Source organism: Peromyscus californicus, unplaced genomic scaffold, assembly GCF_007827085.1.
Source record: "Peromyscus californicus insignis strain IS unplaced genomic scaffold, ASM782708v3 Scaffold_11__1_contigs__length_118956290, whole genome shotgun sequence".
Lineage (NCBI taxonomy): Eukaryota > Metazoa > Chordata > Mammalia > Rodentia > Cricetidae > Peromyscus > Peromyscus californicus.
This window is the reverse complement of record NW_026294402.1, coordinates 33,914,409-33,929,861: the sequence shown is the minus strand read 5'-3', so window position 1 is coordinate 33,929,861 and position 15,453 is coordinate 33,914,409. Positions and strand designations below refer to the sequence as shown.

General features: G+C 37.8%; 1 protein-coding gene and 1 pseudogene across 1 annotated transcript; both read right to left on the bottom strand.

Annotated features, from left to right (window-relative positions):
- Positions 1-7,206: 7,206 nt before the first annotated feature.
- Positions 7,207-8,201, bottom strand: LOC128102653 (olfactory receptor 150-like; annotated as a pseudogene).
- Positions 8,202-14,239: 6,038 nt separating this feature from the next.
- LOC128103816 (olfactory receptor 150-like) lies at positions 14,240-15,184 on the bottom strand. Its single transcript, XM_052728463.1, has one exon. It carries the CDS (start codon positions 15,176-15,178, stop codon positions 14,240-14,242), a length of 939 nt encoding a protein of 312 aa, XP_052584423.1. The 5' UTR covers positions 15,179-15,184.
- Positions 15,185-15,453: the final 269 nt, after the last annotated feature.

Sequence of the window (15,453 nt, the reverse complement as noted above, 5' to 3'; positions counted from 1 at the left end):
TCTGTAAGAATTTATATTTCAGCTTGTCTTGAAAATAGACTTTCTCAATAACTTAGCTGATATCATTCACAAAATTATTGTGATATTGTTAGGCTAGGATACTGAACACCTAACTAAAGTTAATGTTTCAAGAAGGTATTACTTGGATGTGAATGCAAACTGACACTAAAACCATTTAACAGTGATAAGCAGAAATGCTGTTGTGAGAATTCAGGGTAGAAATATGTCAGTGACATTTGTTCCTCAAATGCTCTAATACAGAAGGGGAAGGGGAGACAGACCATCATTACGCTATGGTGGCAGGTCCACAGGAGCATAGTTGCTGTAGTCTGGCCCAGAATGGGTCCAGTGGGTGCTTTTAAATGGAAACCAAGGCTAGAAGTATTAGCAGAAGTAACCTAGGTCTGCATAATTTTCAGTGATAAGTATTATTATAACCACGTTTTGTGTTAAAGTATGGATTCATAAGAATAGTAAGGTAAGTAAGTTAACCATTTACAATGATTTATGAAAAGAAACAAGGGAGCCAACATGACAAAAACAATAGGCACACATGTTAAACAGCATTGCATGAACCACATTGATTTGTATGTGGATTTAATAACTGTGTTTCATAAATTGAAATTACCCACTAAAGTGCTCATATAAATGTAACCTGCACCTAGTATCTGTATAACCAGTAACAAATCAGTATTAGATTTATTGTATGCTACTTTAAACACAATTTTGCTAACAGCAAAACTCATACAAATGGAATAAGTATAGGTAGAAAGATGAAAATGGTCAGGTGTTTCCTGTCTTTTATGTCTTATTGGGTAATACGAATGATCACTGTCAGTGTGAAGAAATTCTGCCAGCATCTGTGCCACCATAGAGTTCATGGTGATCCTCTAAAATTCTGAGCTAGAATGGTGTGAAGAGAAATGCAACTCGCGCATGCTAACTTTTTCTTTACTTAGAAACCTGTCTCTCTGTGAAATGTGAATGGTAGGCCCAGTTCTCTTATGTGAAATCACTCTTCATTTTGGTGATAATCCAAAGCAAAAATCACATTTTTTAAGGGGTCAGAAGGCAAATCTCTAATTCTGAGTATTTCACATGCTCATACAAACTCTTTGTCCTGATTGCCCTCATGGCTTCCCAAGGCACTTACCTGAATGATGTTATTGTCACATAGCGTTTCATAGTGAGTTTTCATTAAAAATATGTGTGAAAGGAAATTCTCTCAAGGTTTCTTTCCACAAGGGATGAGCTGCTGTGAGGCAAGAACAATTAAAGTCCCCTTTATTACCCTTTTTATAACACTCTTATCAATCCCCATAAGTACAATGCTTTCTTTTTCGTTGAAGTTGTAACAACGATCAAGTCAGGGGTTAGAACCCAAGGCCTGGAGATGTGGTTGTAGGAGGTTTTTACAACAGTTTCCAACTTGATAATAGTTTCTGAAATACTAGAAAACACTGGTTTAGTCTTTTTTTTCAGTTTTATTAAGACTTGGAGAAAAAGATAATGATTTGTAATTATTATTAAATGTTGCTACCTAAGAGCTGGATCAATGGCTCAGCAGTTAAGACCATATTACTGCTCTTGCAGAGGACCTGCGTTCACTTGCCAGGTATCTCACAACTGCCTGTCACTCTAGCTCCAGAAAAATCTCATGCCCTCTTCTGGCCTCCTTGGGCACCCATACATTAGTACACATACACACAGAGACACAAAAATACAAAAAGTTGTTATAATTACATATAATTTCTTACTGTTTTGTGACATTTTAAGATATAATCACAGTGAAAGGGTTAGAAATGAACATGCTGATGTAAGTAAAGTTGGAAATGAGTATCAATTGTAGGATTAAAGATAAAATAAGGAACATAATAATCACTTTATGCTAACTTATAGAATAGTTGAAAGGGTTGTTTTCATAAGGATACAAGTTGAAATTTCTATAACTACTAAAAATAACTGAAAACTAGACAGCAGACAGGAGGCCAAGAGGCCATGGAAACTAACTTCAGTTAGATAACTAGCATGGAATTCCCAAGAACAAAAATGTCTGTGAGAAAAAATTAAGAGAAGCTAAATAAAGCACAGAGTATAAATAGCAATAATAAACAATAAGGTTAAGATCGGTTGTTTGGGTTTTTAAAGATATTTTGTTAATTATTTGATAATTTCATACATTGTCTTTATATAATATTAATTCTCCTCTCTCATCTCCTCTCAATCCACCTTCCTATTCCATACTAATTCAGTGTTGAGGCCTCATTCCGTTTTAAAAACTCATCAAGCTCATTTTGTGTTACTCACTTACTCACTCCTGTTTGTGGACCATCCACAGAAGGATGGTTGACTTTAAAGAGCTATTAATACAATAGCTCCTAGCTAGGAGTGGGATTCTGTGCACCCTCCACCAGTGCTGGGATATTGTCTGACTTGAGCATGTGCAGGTTTTATACATGCTGCCACAATCTCTATGATTTTATATATACAAATGCCCTTCAAATGCTGTTTTCTTATAGTCATTCGCCACATCTGGTTCTTTCACTCTTGTTATTTTCTCTTCTGATGTGATACCTGAGCATTTGGAGGGGCTTTTACTATGGTTATTCTATTTAGGGCTGAGCAAGAGAGCAATCACTTACTTTCTATAACCCAATTACTGTCGGTCTCAGTGTGCATCAACATCTGCTGCAAAAAAAGCTTCTTTAGTATTGAGAGATGCACTGACTCATGGATGCTTAGCTTTGATGAGTGTGGTATGTAGATGGCAGCAGGAGTAAAGACAGGGTACCATGTCCTTAGGTGATGTCTTAATATTATTGTCCATATTTCCATAAGTATAACATTATTCTGGAGTAAAAATTGAATGTCAGAAAATTCTGCTTATTTTCTTGAGTGAAAGGAAGAAAAGAAGGAAGGAAAGAAGGAAGGAAGGGGGAGAGGAAGAAAAAGTTCTAGGCCAATGTTATGTATTTTCTGTGCTTCTATCGCTTTAGGCATTTCTTTTTAATTGTTATGTTTCTTTATTGACTTATTGTTAAATAATTTAATTATTTATAGCATATTTACAATCCATTTGTAAATTAACAATAAACTTACATATACTATAATATTGTAGACCGTGAGAGGACACCTGCCACGATCTGCTCCATGGTTGTGAATAGACGACCTCAGAGTAGCTAGGGATTAGGAAAAAATTCTTTTCTATCTGAAGGCTAGACTTGTTCTATTTGAGGGGTAAATAATAAGAGAACACATGCTTTCTGATGATAACTTTCTCTTTTACTTCATCTTAAGAGTGGTCTCTGACTCTGTCTCCACACAGCTACATATCTTCTATACATACAGCTTCTATACATACATACACACAGGTACATATCTTCTATACATACAGCTACATATCTTTCTTTACATACATACATTTTTCATATGGCTACCCATTTTTCTTTTACATACATTTCTCTTCTACATCTCTTTTCTCTACAGCTTCATCTTCCTAGTCTCCACACAGTTCCAAATCTCCGCACAGCCACAGTTAAACGTCTCATTTATAAAGCTCTCTCACCATATAACACTTTACACAGTTCCTAGGCACAGCTCCACTACGTAACAGCAGCTCTTTCCCACAGCTCTCTCTCTCACACACTCTCTCATGCATCTTTCTTTTACACCGTTCACTGACTTTTACTCACTCATTATTTCACCTACTTACTCCCTCACACTGCTCTCATGCTTCTTCATCTTCATCTCTCACTCAGTGTGCGTGGGCGCGCGCTCTTCCCTCACATTCTGCTGCAGCTCTCACACAGCTCTACACAGCCATCTCTCTCCACACTATCGATGCTCCCTTACAGCCAAACTCTGGTCAAATAATTTGAGAAGGGCCCTACCTCTTCTCAAAACACAAGATAAGTCATATAGTTTCTCCTAGGCTAGTAATGTCATGTTGACCCGTGCATGTAGCTCTAAGTTGGTGAGGGATCCCAGACAGTAAGGAACTGGCTGAACCTTGAGTGGTCAGGATACATACAGAAGGAGGGCTACTGCAAGGAGCCATATTTCATTGTCAACAGCCTGGCCTTGGTTTAGCAATAAACAACACTTGGGAATTAGTCTTTGTGTGTTTTCTGCAGGGGCAGTTTAGTATGTTTTAAATTTGTTCTAAAGTCCAAAAATAGCTGTCTTTATGACTAAGAATCCTGTCAGTCTGAGTAATGTAAAATATCCCAGTGTTATTTCTATACATCAAAATGATACAGCTTAAACAGAAATCATAACCTAACCATCCACAACTATAAGTATGCCCGAAGATGTAAAACACACTACCAAAGGCCTGTGGAAAGCACCCACAGCCATTCTTTTAGGGAGGTATAATGGTGGTATATGAGAAAGTTACAGACAGAAAACAACCAGTCATTTATAGTCAATAACCCCACTGCTTTGCCAAGTGGGGCCTCTCAACAGGGAATCATATGTCTGGTGGGTTGAGTCATCAAACACTTAATTGTCACTGCTGTAACACGAATCTTAAAAGGTTTTATTAATAAAAAACTAGGGAGCCAGGTATTGGGATGAATCTGAAAGACCAGAGAAGCAGAACAAGCTACAGTGAACCTCACCTCAACAACTCCTCATCTGATTCTGTTTCCGTGAATCCTCAGACTGAAAGCTTCTGAGTCCTCACCCGAATGGATCTCAGCTGAATTGTTGCTAAAAGCCTAAAAGCTTAAAAGCCTCTAGTTCCTGGTCCTCATGCCTTATATACCTTTCTGCTTCCTGCCATCACTTCCTGGGATTAAAGGCATGTGTCTTTCCCAAGCAAGACATGAAATCTCAAGTGCTGGAATTAAAGGTGTATGTCACCATCCCTGGCTGTTTCCAGTGTGGCCTTGAACTCACAGAGATCCAGCTGGATCTCTGCCTCTCAAGTGATAGGATTTAAGGCATGTGTGCCACCCTTTTCTGGCCTCTATGTCCAATCTAGTAGCTGTTCTGTTCTCTGACCCTCAGATAAGTTTATTAGGGTACACAATTTAATAGGGACACAATATATCACCACCCACTTCTGTACATTTCCATAGCCCCCTGTACTGTAATTCTCTCAAACAAATTCCGGATGTCCAAAAATGTATATTTCTTTTCAGTTTCCTTTATGAATGTGTATGTTATTTTTATGTAGAGCTTTCTGTTTTAGATCACCTTGCTAAGTGGTATCTATATTTCTTCCCAATATATGTAAAAGGTACAATCAATATGGGTACAATCTTTATTATATATTATGATTTCGGTCTAAAATGTCTCCTACAGCTAATGTCCTGAAAGCTTGTCCCCAGCCTCGGCTTATTTTTCGAGGTTTTGGAAACTTTGTGAGATGGGGCATAGCTGGAGGTTATGATAGGAAGAACTTATTTGTGCGTAGAAAATCAAGAAGGATATTTCTTCTGATGTTCAAATAGGGGAATAAATATTCTCTGTCATTACCATTTTTGATGGTATACAGGGAAACAGAGGTAACATAACATGCCCCCATCACAGATTTGAAGCAAGCTAAATGAAAGCCAAACACTGCCCAATACCTGTTAAGAGACATAATAGATGTGCTAGTTTCAGAGTAAGCAGGGTGATTCTGGGTAAAGAGGGAAAAGGAGGCCAGTGCTGTGTTGTGGACACTACGACACAGGGGAGAGCAGAAGCATGGTGCTTCTTGGAGATGCCTCCACTCTTCTTGCTGCACTATGAAGGCTTTGAAGCTTATAGTGATTAGCAGGAACATCATCTATCATTTGAATGTGGTTCTGATATAATACAGATATATAGAGCTTCCTGTAGGAACAAGACACATTATATGCACCCATGAAATTTAAAAAGGAAAGAATCCTTAATAAGATTTAATGATGATTGAGTGCAAGAAGTTCTTTGTGGGAGTGATGAGAAAAGTCATAAAGGTGCTGCTACCTCCAGGAGGAGCAGGCATGTGGGGTGAGAACAAGAGGGATGCCAAAGAGGTGGTGGGGTCCCTTTGGAGAAGATGACGTTCCAGGAAAACTAAACTTCTATTGTTGATGTTTTCAAGTCCCCCAATATGAGCTTAGTGTCTTGAGTATTAGAAAAGGAAAAGCTTTATTGGAGGTCTTTTCCCTCTTTTTTTTTTCCAGAATAGCTAATCAGTTTAGTAGATGAGGGCTACTTCCCTTCAGTGAGAAAACTGTTGCAGATTTAAAGTTTCAGTGTGAATGAATAGTCCACATGAACACATTTATAAAATATTGTAAAATTTGCAGAAAAAAACAAGAGCATAAACAAAACAAAACAAAACAAAAAAGCCAGATGTGCTGCTGCACACCTTTAACCCTAGCACTCTGGATGCAGAGGCTCGAGGAGATCACTGTGAGCTCCAGGATAGCCTGGTCTACATACTACATCATATGTAGCCAGCCAGGGCTACACAGTGAGACCCCATTTCAAAAGAATTGTGCTAAAAAGGCAACTTCTGAATACGATATTCTAAAATTTGGTTTTCTAATGATGTATTCATTGTATGAAACAGGGAAGAGTGGTGCAGAACAGTTAGCAAAACAAACTCCGAAACCGGATGGAGGAACAGTGCACAGTGTGGGATTGTGGGAAGTGCATGTGGTCACACTGAGCTTTGGAAGTCTCACATAGTGTCAGTTCCTTGTAGGGAGCCGCATGCTCCTCACATTTCCGTTTCCCAATAAAGATCTGTGTATTAGTAAGAATCAGGGACTATAGCTCAGGTGTATTCATTTTTACTAAAATAACTTATTCTAGATATCACGTTCAGAAATAGTGAACAGTGGACCTAATTTTAAAAGGCTGAGCACACAAAATAGTGAGAGTATCAAATCATACAAACCAAAAATATTCCCTTGAGTAAGATGAATATATTTCACCTGAAAATAGTCATGCTCTAGATGCATAAAGAAGGCTTTGAAGGGGCTTAAACCATCTAGAGTTATCACACTTAACTCTTGGTGGATGAACACAGTGGCATCCCACAATTGCTTCCTCATATATCATGACCCTTGAATTCAATAACTGCTTACACCATTTTTTTCTTTTCAAAATCTAATGATCACCTACTAGTGATAATGTCATGATCAGACAGACATACATTGCTGCCCCTGGACTGTGTTCTTATCAAAACTCTAAATATGATACAGATTTGCTAATGCAAAATATTCTTTATACATGCAATTTCTGTTTATGAAACAGCTTATTTATAATAAATTTGACATCCTTATTTCTCAGGCTGTAGATCAGGGAGTTCGGCATGGACACAACAGTTGAATAAAATACAGATGATGCTTTACTTTCCTTTTGGAACAAACTAACGAAGGCTGAAAATATGTGAAACCAGGGAAACAAAGAAGACAGCAACAGCAGAGGAGTGGGAAGTGCAGCTGCTGAAGGCTTTGAACCTGTCCTCAGTGGATGCTGACAATGATGATGTAAGTGGCCAGGACGGTCTGGGTTGGAACACAGAAATAAGAATGGCTGCAGCATGGAAGTGCCAATTTATTGACAAAAGTACTGGAACAGGCAAGCTGCAGCAATGGAAGGAGATCACAGAAATTATGGTTTATTGCTTTAGCCTTGCATAAAAGTACTCTAAGCATTCACAGAGTACGAATTGTAGCCTCAGTTAAGTCCATGGCATGTGCTCCACTTATCACCCACAAACAGATTTCCTAAGACTGGTGATATCATCAAGGGATTGCAGATATCAACATAGCAATCATATGCCATTGTAGCCAACATGTAATATTGTAACAAAAATTAGGAAGGAAGAGAGCAGAGTCATGGGATCAGAGAAGGAGCTGGCATCCGTTTCTGCCGCAAAGCTCGTCAGTATATGAGGGTAATGCAGTTTGGCAATGCTTAAAAATAAAAAATGTTCAAGTTACCATATGGCCTGGCAATTCTAGTGCTACAAAACGACCCCAGACTGTAAATGTGCACATCAAGAAAACCTGTGCATGGTGACTGCAGAAGTGCTTTTATTTGAAAGCTGAAAGCCATCCGAGTGTCCATGTAGTGATGCACAGACAGGACAAGTGCACCTCATCCATGGGATAGAGCACTCTTCTGCAGTAAAGAGCCCTGCAGTTCTGAGAGAGATTGCATCTTCAAAAGGCCTGAAGCATGCCAGGAGAAAGGTACCAGAGTGGGTCATACATCGTATGGCACCATGTGTAGGAAATGTCAGGAACAGGTTCATATAGATGCAAAGCAGCTTAGTGTCTGTCTGCTAGGAAGGAAAGGAGGTGCTCACTTGATCATATGTGGTTAGAGGCTTTAGTTGATATGTGGACAATAGTCTATAGTATAACATGGTGAGATTTGCACATTTCATGAATATACAAAACTCCTACCTGTACATTGAAAATGTGAATACTAAAATATATCATTTACTTTAGTATATGTGTTATAAACATAAAAACGTTGGCCAGTGAGATGGTTCAGTCTGTAAAGGCACCCACCCAACAGGCATGGTGACTTTAGTTTAATTCATGTAGCCCACTTAAAAGATGAACGAGAAAGCCAACTCTACACACTTGTCCCTTGACCTCCACATGCACACTCACACACGCACACATTGCGCATACACATACATACAAAAACACATAATAGTAACAAATTAAATTTTTGAAATTTAAAGATGCACCAAAAGAATACTAGTATCGTGTGAACCCACAAAGCAGTCCATCACAACCTGCCATTTCCCCACCTTCTCAAAGTCTTTCCCATCTAAGGTATATCTAGCAGGTAGCTCTTCATTTGTGCCAAATACACATATTATAGTTTTCTTAACATTATGACATTCCTCTTTGCCATGAACAACAGAAACTGCTGTATTAATAGGCAACTATCACCATAGTTATTTTTAAATCCGCAACATATAAAAATGAAACCATAGGCTGTTTAGCCTTAACTGTTGAGTACCAGACTCAGTAGAGACATGTGACTTAAAATACTTCTTTATGTTTATTATGAGAGAATAAGGTATAAATTACAAATATGTAAATAATTTAAATGACTGAAACTGTTAAATGGTTGAAGAAATTATCAAAAAAACCCCAAACCTCAAAACTTACTGTTTGTGTTGTCCTAATTCCAACTGACCATGTCCTGCCTAGAACAACCATCTCAAAATCTGAGCCAATTCTATCTCACTAGAGAAGTAGAAAGAGTATCTAGATGTTGAAATTATTAATTCATAATGTGGTGTCCTTTGCTGACCCTAGGTTTTTTTTTAACTAAAGCCTCCATTATTAAGTTTATTATATTTTTCAGTTTTTCTTCTACTGTAGAAGCTGGGATTGCACGGAGTTATATTTGGGATGTGTCTCTCAAAGTTTACGTTAGAAATTTACTCTCTAATATAATAGTGTACAGGCTGGGGTCTTCTAGGAAGAATATATTATAAGGTTACTGATTTAATGGTGCCACATATGTGAATTCCTAAAATAAGGATGACGCTAGACATCTCTGGCTCTCCAGTGACGCTAGACATCTCTGGCTCTCCAGTGTTCACTAAGCTTCCTCCACAGACTGATGCAGGAAGAGGGTATATCCTAGATGTGGTCTGTAAATGTAACCAACCGTCTTTTTAAATAAGAAACACAGAACCAATGCAAAGAAGAAAGCCAAGAGGTCAGAGCTATTAGCAAGCCATAGGAAAGCAGGGCAGGGGTGGCGTATGCTTGTAATCCCAGCACTTGGTATGCAGAGCTAGGTAAGTCTCTGTGTGTTTAGGGATACAGCCATTATTGGATACACAAACCTTTAATCTCAGTACCAATCATGGAAAACCTGGAGGTCTATACAGACAGGCTGTGATGAGGCAGTCATATGGTTGGGTTTACAACCAATGAGAAGGCAGAACAGAAATTCTATATAAGGACTTTAACACAGAAAGTAGCTCTGGTTCGGAGAGGTAGGACTACCGCAGGAGGAAGGGTAAGGTTTTAGCTCTTAGCTCTGACCTTTTGGCTTTCTTCTTTGCTTTGGTTCTGTGTTTCTTATTTAAAAAGACGGTTGGTTACATCTACGGTGGTCCGTTGACCTTGGACATCCCTCCACCTCCACTGATCCAAAGAGGTTCCTGATCGTTATACTTTACCTAGAATATAATACACTGTTTCAGTTGCATAAAAGAGACAAAGACACACGTCCTTCTGTAGTTTTGAGTGTTTGCAATAGTCAGTTGACAGATTTTTTTCTGTCTTTATTGTTTCTTACAAGACTCAGAAAACTGATCCCACCACAGAAGCTCCATTCTCTCTTGCAATCTTTAGCGTGTGGTGTTCTGACCAAACTTAGGTGACCAACTTCTTCTAAACCACTTTCTCTAAAGGCAGAAGCTTCCTGTTTTCTGCTAACTGCCTGTGTGTTTGTGTGCCTTTGACATGGTAGGGAATTTCAAAAATCTTCTCTTGTATCTTAATCACTGACACATCTTAGAGATGGATTCTCATCAGCAAATTGCCAAATAATTTCATGGAACAAAGTTTATTTGTTGATCTCTTAATATATTATTAAAGTAGAAATGCTATGAAGTGGGTGGCAAACATTTATTATCTATAATGTAATCAGTTCATGTACATTCAAATCATGACATCATGATAACAATCAAAATAATATAGCCATCATATCTCAAAACTTTTCCATGTTACTTCATGCTTTTTGTTTACTTGCCTTAATTTCTGTGTTCTGAATGTTTAATATAAGAACTATCTCTTTTAAATTTTGAGGAAAAAATAGCTTTTCTAGTCGCATTGGGAACATAGTAAAGAGAAGGGTGCTTCTTTCTCAAAAACAAAGTGTGTTTTTTGTAAGGGAACATTTTGTAAGAGGTGTTGAATTCCCTTTCATAAATGCAATTTAACCACATGTTGCCTCTTGTACTAGAAACAACAGTTCTTTTTTTAAACTACAATACTTATTCTATAAAGAGCATCTTTATAAGTTAATCACTCAATACTATGACATAGTTCTTCCCAGTGGAAAACTACTTCCTGTCTCTATACCTCTCATTATATGGTAAACACTGTTTTGTTCTCTACTTGCATGAGTCTGCCTGTTTTAGTTACTCTATACAAGTAAGGATCATTCAGTGTTTCTCCTTTCATTGATATACATTTCATCTTGCACAGTGACCTCCGTGTTCATCCAGGTTGTTTCAAACAAAATTGTATTCTTTCAAAAGAATTTATTAATGTCTCATAACAATGATAGGATTTCTGATGCTTATGTAGATCTTTGTTTCATTATGATTTTACTAGGCTAATATAATAAAATATTGGGATAGTGCTGTATTAGCTTATAGGAAATTTACTAAATCTCTACAGTCACTACATACACATTACATAGTTTGTTTGTGGCTAAAACGCAGAAAAATGTCTCTTAGCTCTAGGGACCCAGGTAACATCTAAAATTAGTTCTAGAATTATAAATATTGGTGTGAGACATTCCATTTCATGTTGTCTTGACAAAAACATTTCATCAATAGCTTGTCAGATATACAGAAAATTATTATAAAAATTTACAGAAAATAAAACTAATACTTGCGTGATGATAATGCTTTAAGATATTGTTTAGATGCGGATGTGAATTGGCACTAAAATATTTCTTAGTGGCAAGCAGAAGTGCCTTGTGGGTATTCAGGATAGATTGATACATGATGTAGCATCCATGCTCCTCAGAATGGTACAGTCTAGAAGGAGAGGGTAGGGTAGACCATGGGATAAATGTCATGATTGACAGGTCCATAAGAGCACAGATGTTATGGAGCTAACTGAGGATGGTCAAGGAAGATTTCTAAGAGTCTGTTAGGATAAGTACAAACAAGTCTGCACAATATTCAAAGTTTAGATTCATTTCATCTTAAAAATTTGTTGATCCACAAAAATCACCAAAACATACAAATAAGTTTAAATGAGTTATTGAAACAAACAGGGTATCTAAAATGAGACAAACAGTAGAAAAACAAGATAAATAACACCTGGTGAATTGTGTTACTTTGAGGGTGTATCATATGACAGAGGTTTATAAACAAAAATTATCCATGAAAATTGAATTTTTACATTAAGGTCACTTACACATAATATCTATATGACTACAGTGCAAATCAAATATGATTCTTCCTATACTACAAGGGAGGAGATAGACATAGTTAATGAGATTAATTTTTGTGTTAACATCAGAATAAGAGTATCTCTAAGAAAGCCTGGAAAAAGAATGGCTTGAAATAGGAAAAAGATAATTTCTTGTCTTCTGAGGTATCACTGTAGAATGATTATTTTCAGCTACTGTGAGTATATTTTTATAATTTCTAGAGACTAGAGTTCATCATGGTCTGACACATACTTAGTGGAATGGTGCTAGGAGAAATGGAATTCAGTCACTCATATTTTTCAACTTGGAAATTTATGTCCCACTTATGTTCTCTTCAATTATCAAAACTTTTGATTATATGTATTATTTTGTACTAGTATGTGGTAAGTGAGCCACACATGTCATGCAACCTAAACAAACAACTGCAATGGATGTACATACATAGAGTTTTGTGGGATAATAGAAAAGATAAGATGAAGGGAAGTCAGGGTTATAGAAAAACAAGGGCCTTATTTTGATTTTCTAAAAGAATGTTGGCTTGTTGTTTCTAGTTTTAGTGTTACAGGATGAGGGAGAAGAGATGGGATAGAAAGTGTCTTGTCACATATTTGAAAGCAAGCTGAAGACAAAGCCACCAATGTTCAATGCCTACTACAGGATTCAGCTGAAATCATAGATGTGAGATAATAAGGTTTAAAAGTCAATGCTGGGAAGAGGAATAAAGGCTCCAGTTCGGTGCTTCTGGACACAGATTAGTACATGTGCTATTTGGAAATCTCCGTGCTTGTCTCCATAATGCAACAGGTTTAAAGGCTTTGGAGCTCACTCACAGTAATCATGAAGTATAGAAGTTTCTAAAACAATGAAGAAGTGCCTTATTCTAGGGGAATCTCTTGTAGGCATAAGACCAGAAAAGCTATGCTTCTGCTGCTGATGTCTCCAGGAGAAGATGTGAAAGGTGGATGCTACCAAGAGATACTGAGACTTTCTGACTTGGATGATGGTATTTCTAGTTTAGAGCTTAATTGGATGAGGTTAGAAAATAAAATTTATTGGTTGTATCTTCCACGCATGTCATGAACCCAGAAAGGATAGTTAGTTTGGGAGTGTGAATACTACATGTCATTAGCCAGACAAGTTTCCAATTTTAATTTTTCTATATGAAAAATAGCACAACAATGCATTTGTTAGAGAATACCACTTCTGAAACAGATTCTAAATGTGGTCTTAAGAAAGTGCAGTAGTAGTTATTTTAAGTAGGAAAAAGTAGTATACAATTTTCAGAAAAATTAAGATTTTGGTAAAGTCCTTGAACTGGATCAATAACTATGTCAAGAGTATATGAACATGTGTACGCTCTTGTCAAATGTTTTCAGTATTATTTCCCTGAAGGTAGACATAATATTATTTCTAATATGTTTTATATTCCACAATACAGTTCTACATGCTTAGGAAGATTTAGAAGTGATAGACTGGGTCTATTCATTTTTGCTAAGTTTGCTTATTTTAGATATCACTCTTTCAGATATAGTTGGTAATACACTTAATTGACAAGGGTCAGATACACAAAAACGAGATAATAGATATTTTTCTACCACATATATTTATTCTTTTAAATGAGACAACTAAATATCACCCCAAAATAGCCAAGTTCCACACACAAAAAGCATAATGAACTATAAGAAGATTTGGAAGTGTTTTGAAAAATATGAGGGCCGGGCGGTGGTGGCGCACGCCTTTAATCCCAGCACTCGGGAGGCAGAGGCAGGCGGATCTCTGTGAGTTCGAGGCCAGCCTGGGCTACCAAGTGAGTTCCAGGAAAGGCGCAAAGCTACACAGAGAAACCCTGTCTCGAAAAACCAAAAAAAAAAAAATATATATGAGATGTGTTAGTTAATTTCATGTTAATAGGCTCCAGGGAATCTCAAAATTGCTTCTTCCACATCTAAAAGTTTTGGGTCTAATCAATCCTAATGTTTTTTTTTTTTTTCTGTAAATAACCACATACTAATCCAAATTTGACATACATTGTTGTTTCAAGGTATTTTTCTTATCAAAACCACAGATATAAGGACTTTTGCTAACGTAAAATATTATTTTACATCTGAAATGTCTTCTTTAGAAGCAACTTATTTAGAGCAAGTTTGACATCCTTATTCCTCAGGCTGTAAATTAGCGGGTTCAGCATGGGTACCACAGTAGTATAAAACACAGAGGACACTTTCCCTTGATCTTTGGAGCTGACTGATGATGGCTGAAAGTACATGAATCCCAGAGAACCAAAGAAGACAGCCACAGCAAAGATATGGGAGCTGCAGGTGCTGAAGGCTTTGAATCTGCTCTCAGTGGATTTCATGCAGATGATTCTAACAATGATAAAAGTATAGGAGCTCAAGATGGTCAGGGTTGGAACACAGAAATTAAAAGAACTGAGACACAGAATTACTACCTCATTGACAAATGTACTGGAGCAGGAAAGTTGTAGCAATGGTAGAAGATCACAGAAGAAATTATTTACTACATTAGCCTTGCAGAAAAGCACTCTTAGCATGCAAACAGTGTGAACTGTGGCTTCAATGAAGCCCATACCATATACCACACCTACCATCCAGGAACAGACTTGGTAAGACATAGTGACATTATACATCAAGGGGCTACAGATGGCAACATAGCGGTCATATGCCATTGCAGACAACATGTAACACTCAGATATAACAAAGACTACGAAGAAATAGAGCTGAGTCATGCATTCAGGGTAGGAGATGACGTTCTTCATTGTCACAAAGTTCACCAGCATTTTGGGGGTAACAACGGTGGAATAACAGAGGTCGATGAAGGAGAGATTGCTGAGGAAGAAGTACATGGGGGTGTGTAGGTGGGAGCTGAGCAGGATCAGGATGATCATTCCCAGGTTCCCCAGTACTGTGAGCAGGTAGATTCCAAGGAAGAGGAGGAACAGGGGCAGCTGCAGCTCTGGTTTGTCTGTTAACCCAGCAAGGATGAACTCAGTCACTCTGGAGTGATTGCCTTCGGACATTTCCTCCTGGAGGTTCTTTGTAGGAATGTGAAAGAGGTTGTTTATTGTCAGGGACCAAACATGGACAATGGAAAAGTACTAGCTAGGCTAGAGAACAAGCCCCTGCCCTAAGCCAGATGCCCCCAGAGATAAAGAACAGGTCAGGTAGGTCAGGTAGCATAGCAACAGAACAATGGGCCTTATCACCTAGCACAACATCCTGCAACCTCACAAATTGCACGTCCTCCTTCACCTGCACATCTCCCCTCAACTGCACCCCTTCCCTCCTTCCTGCC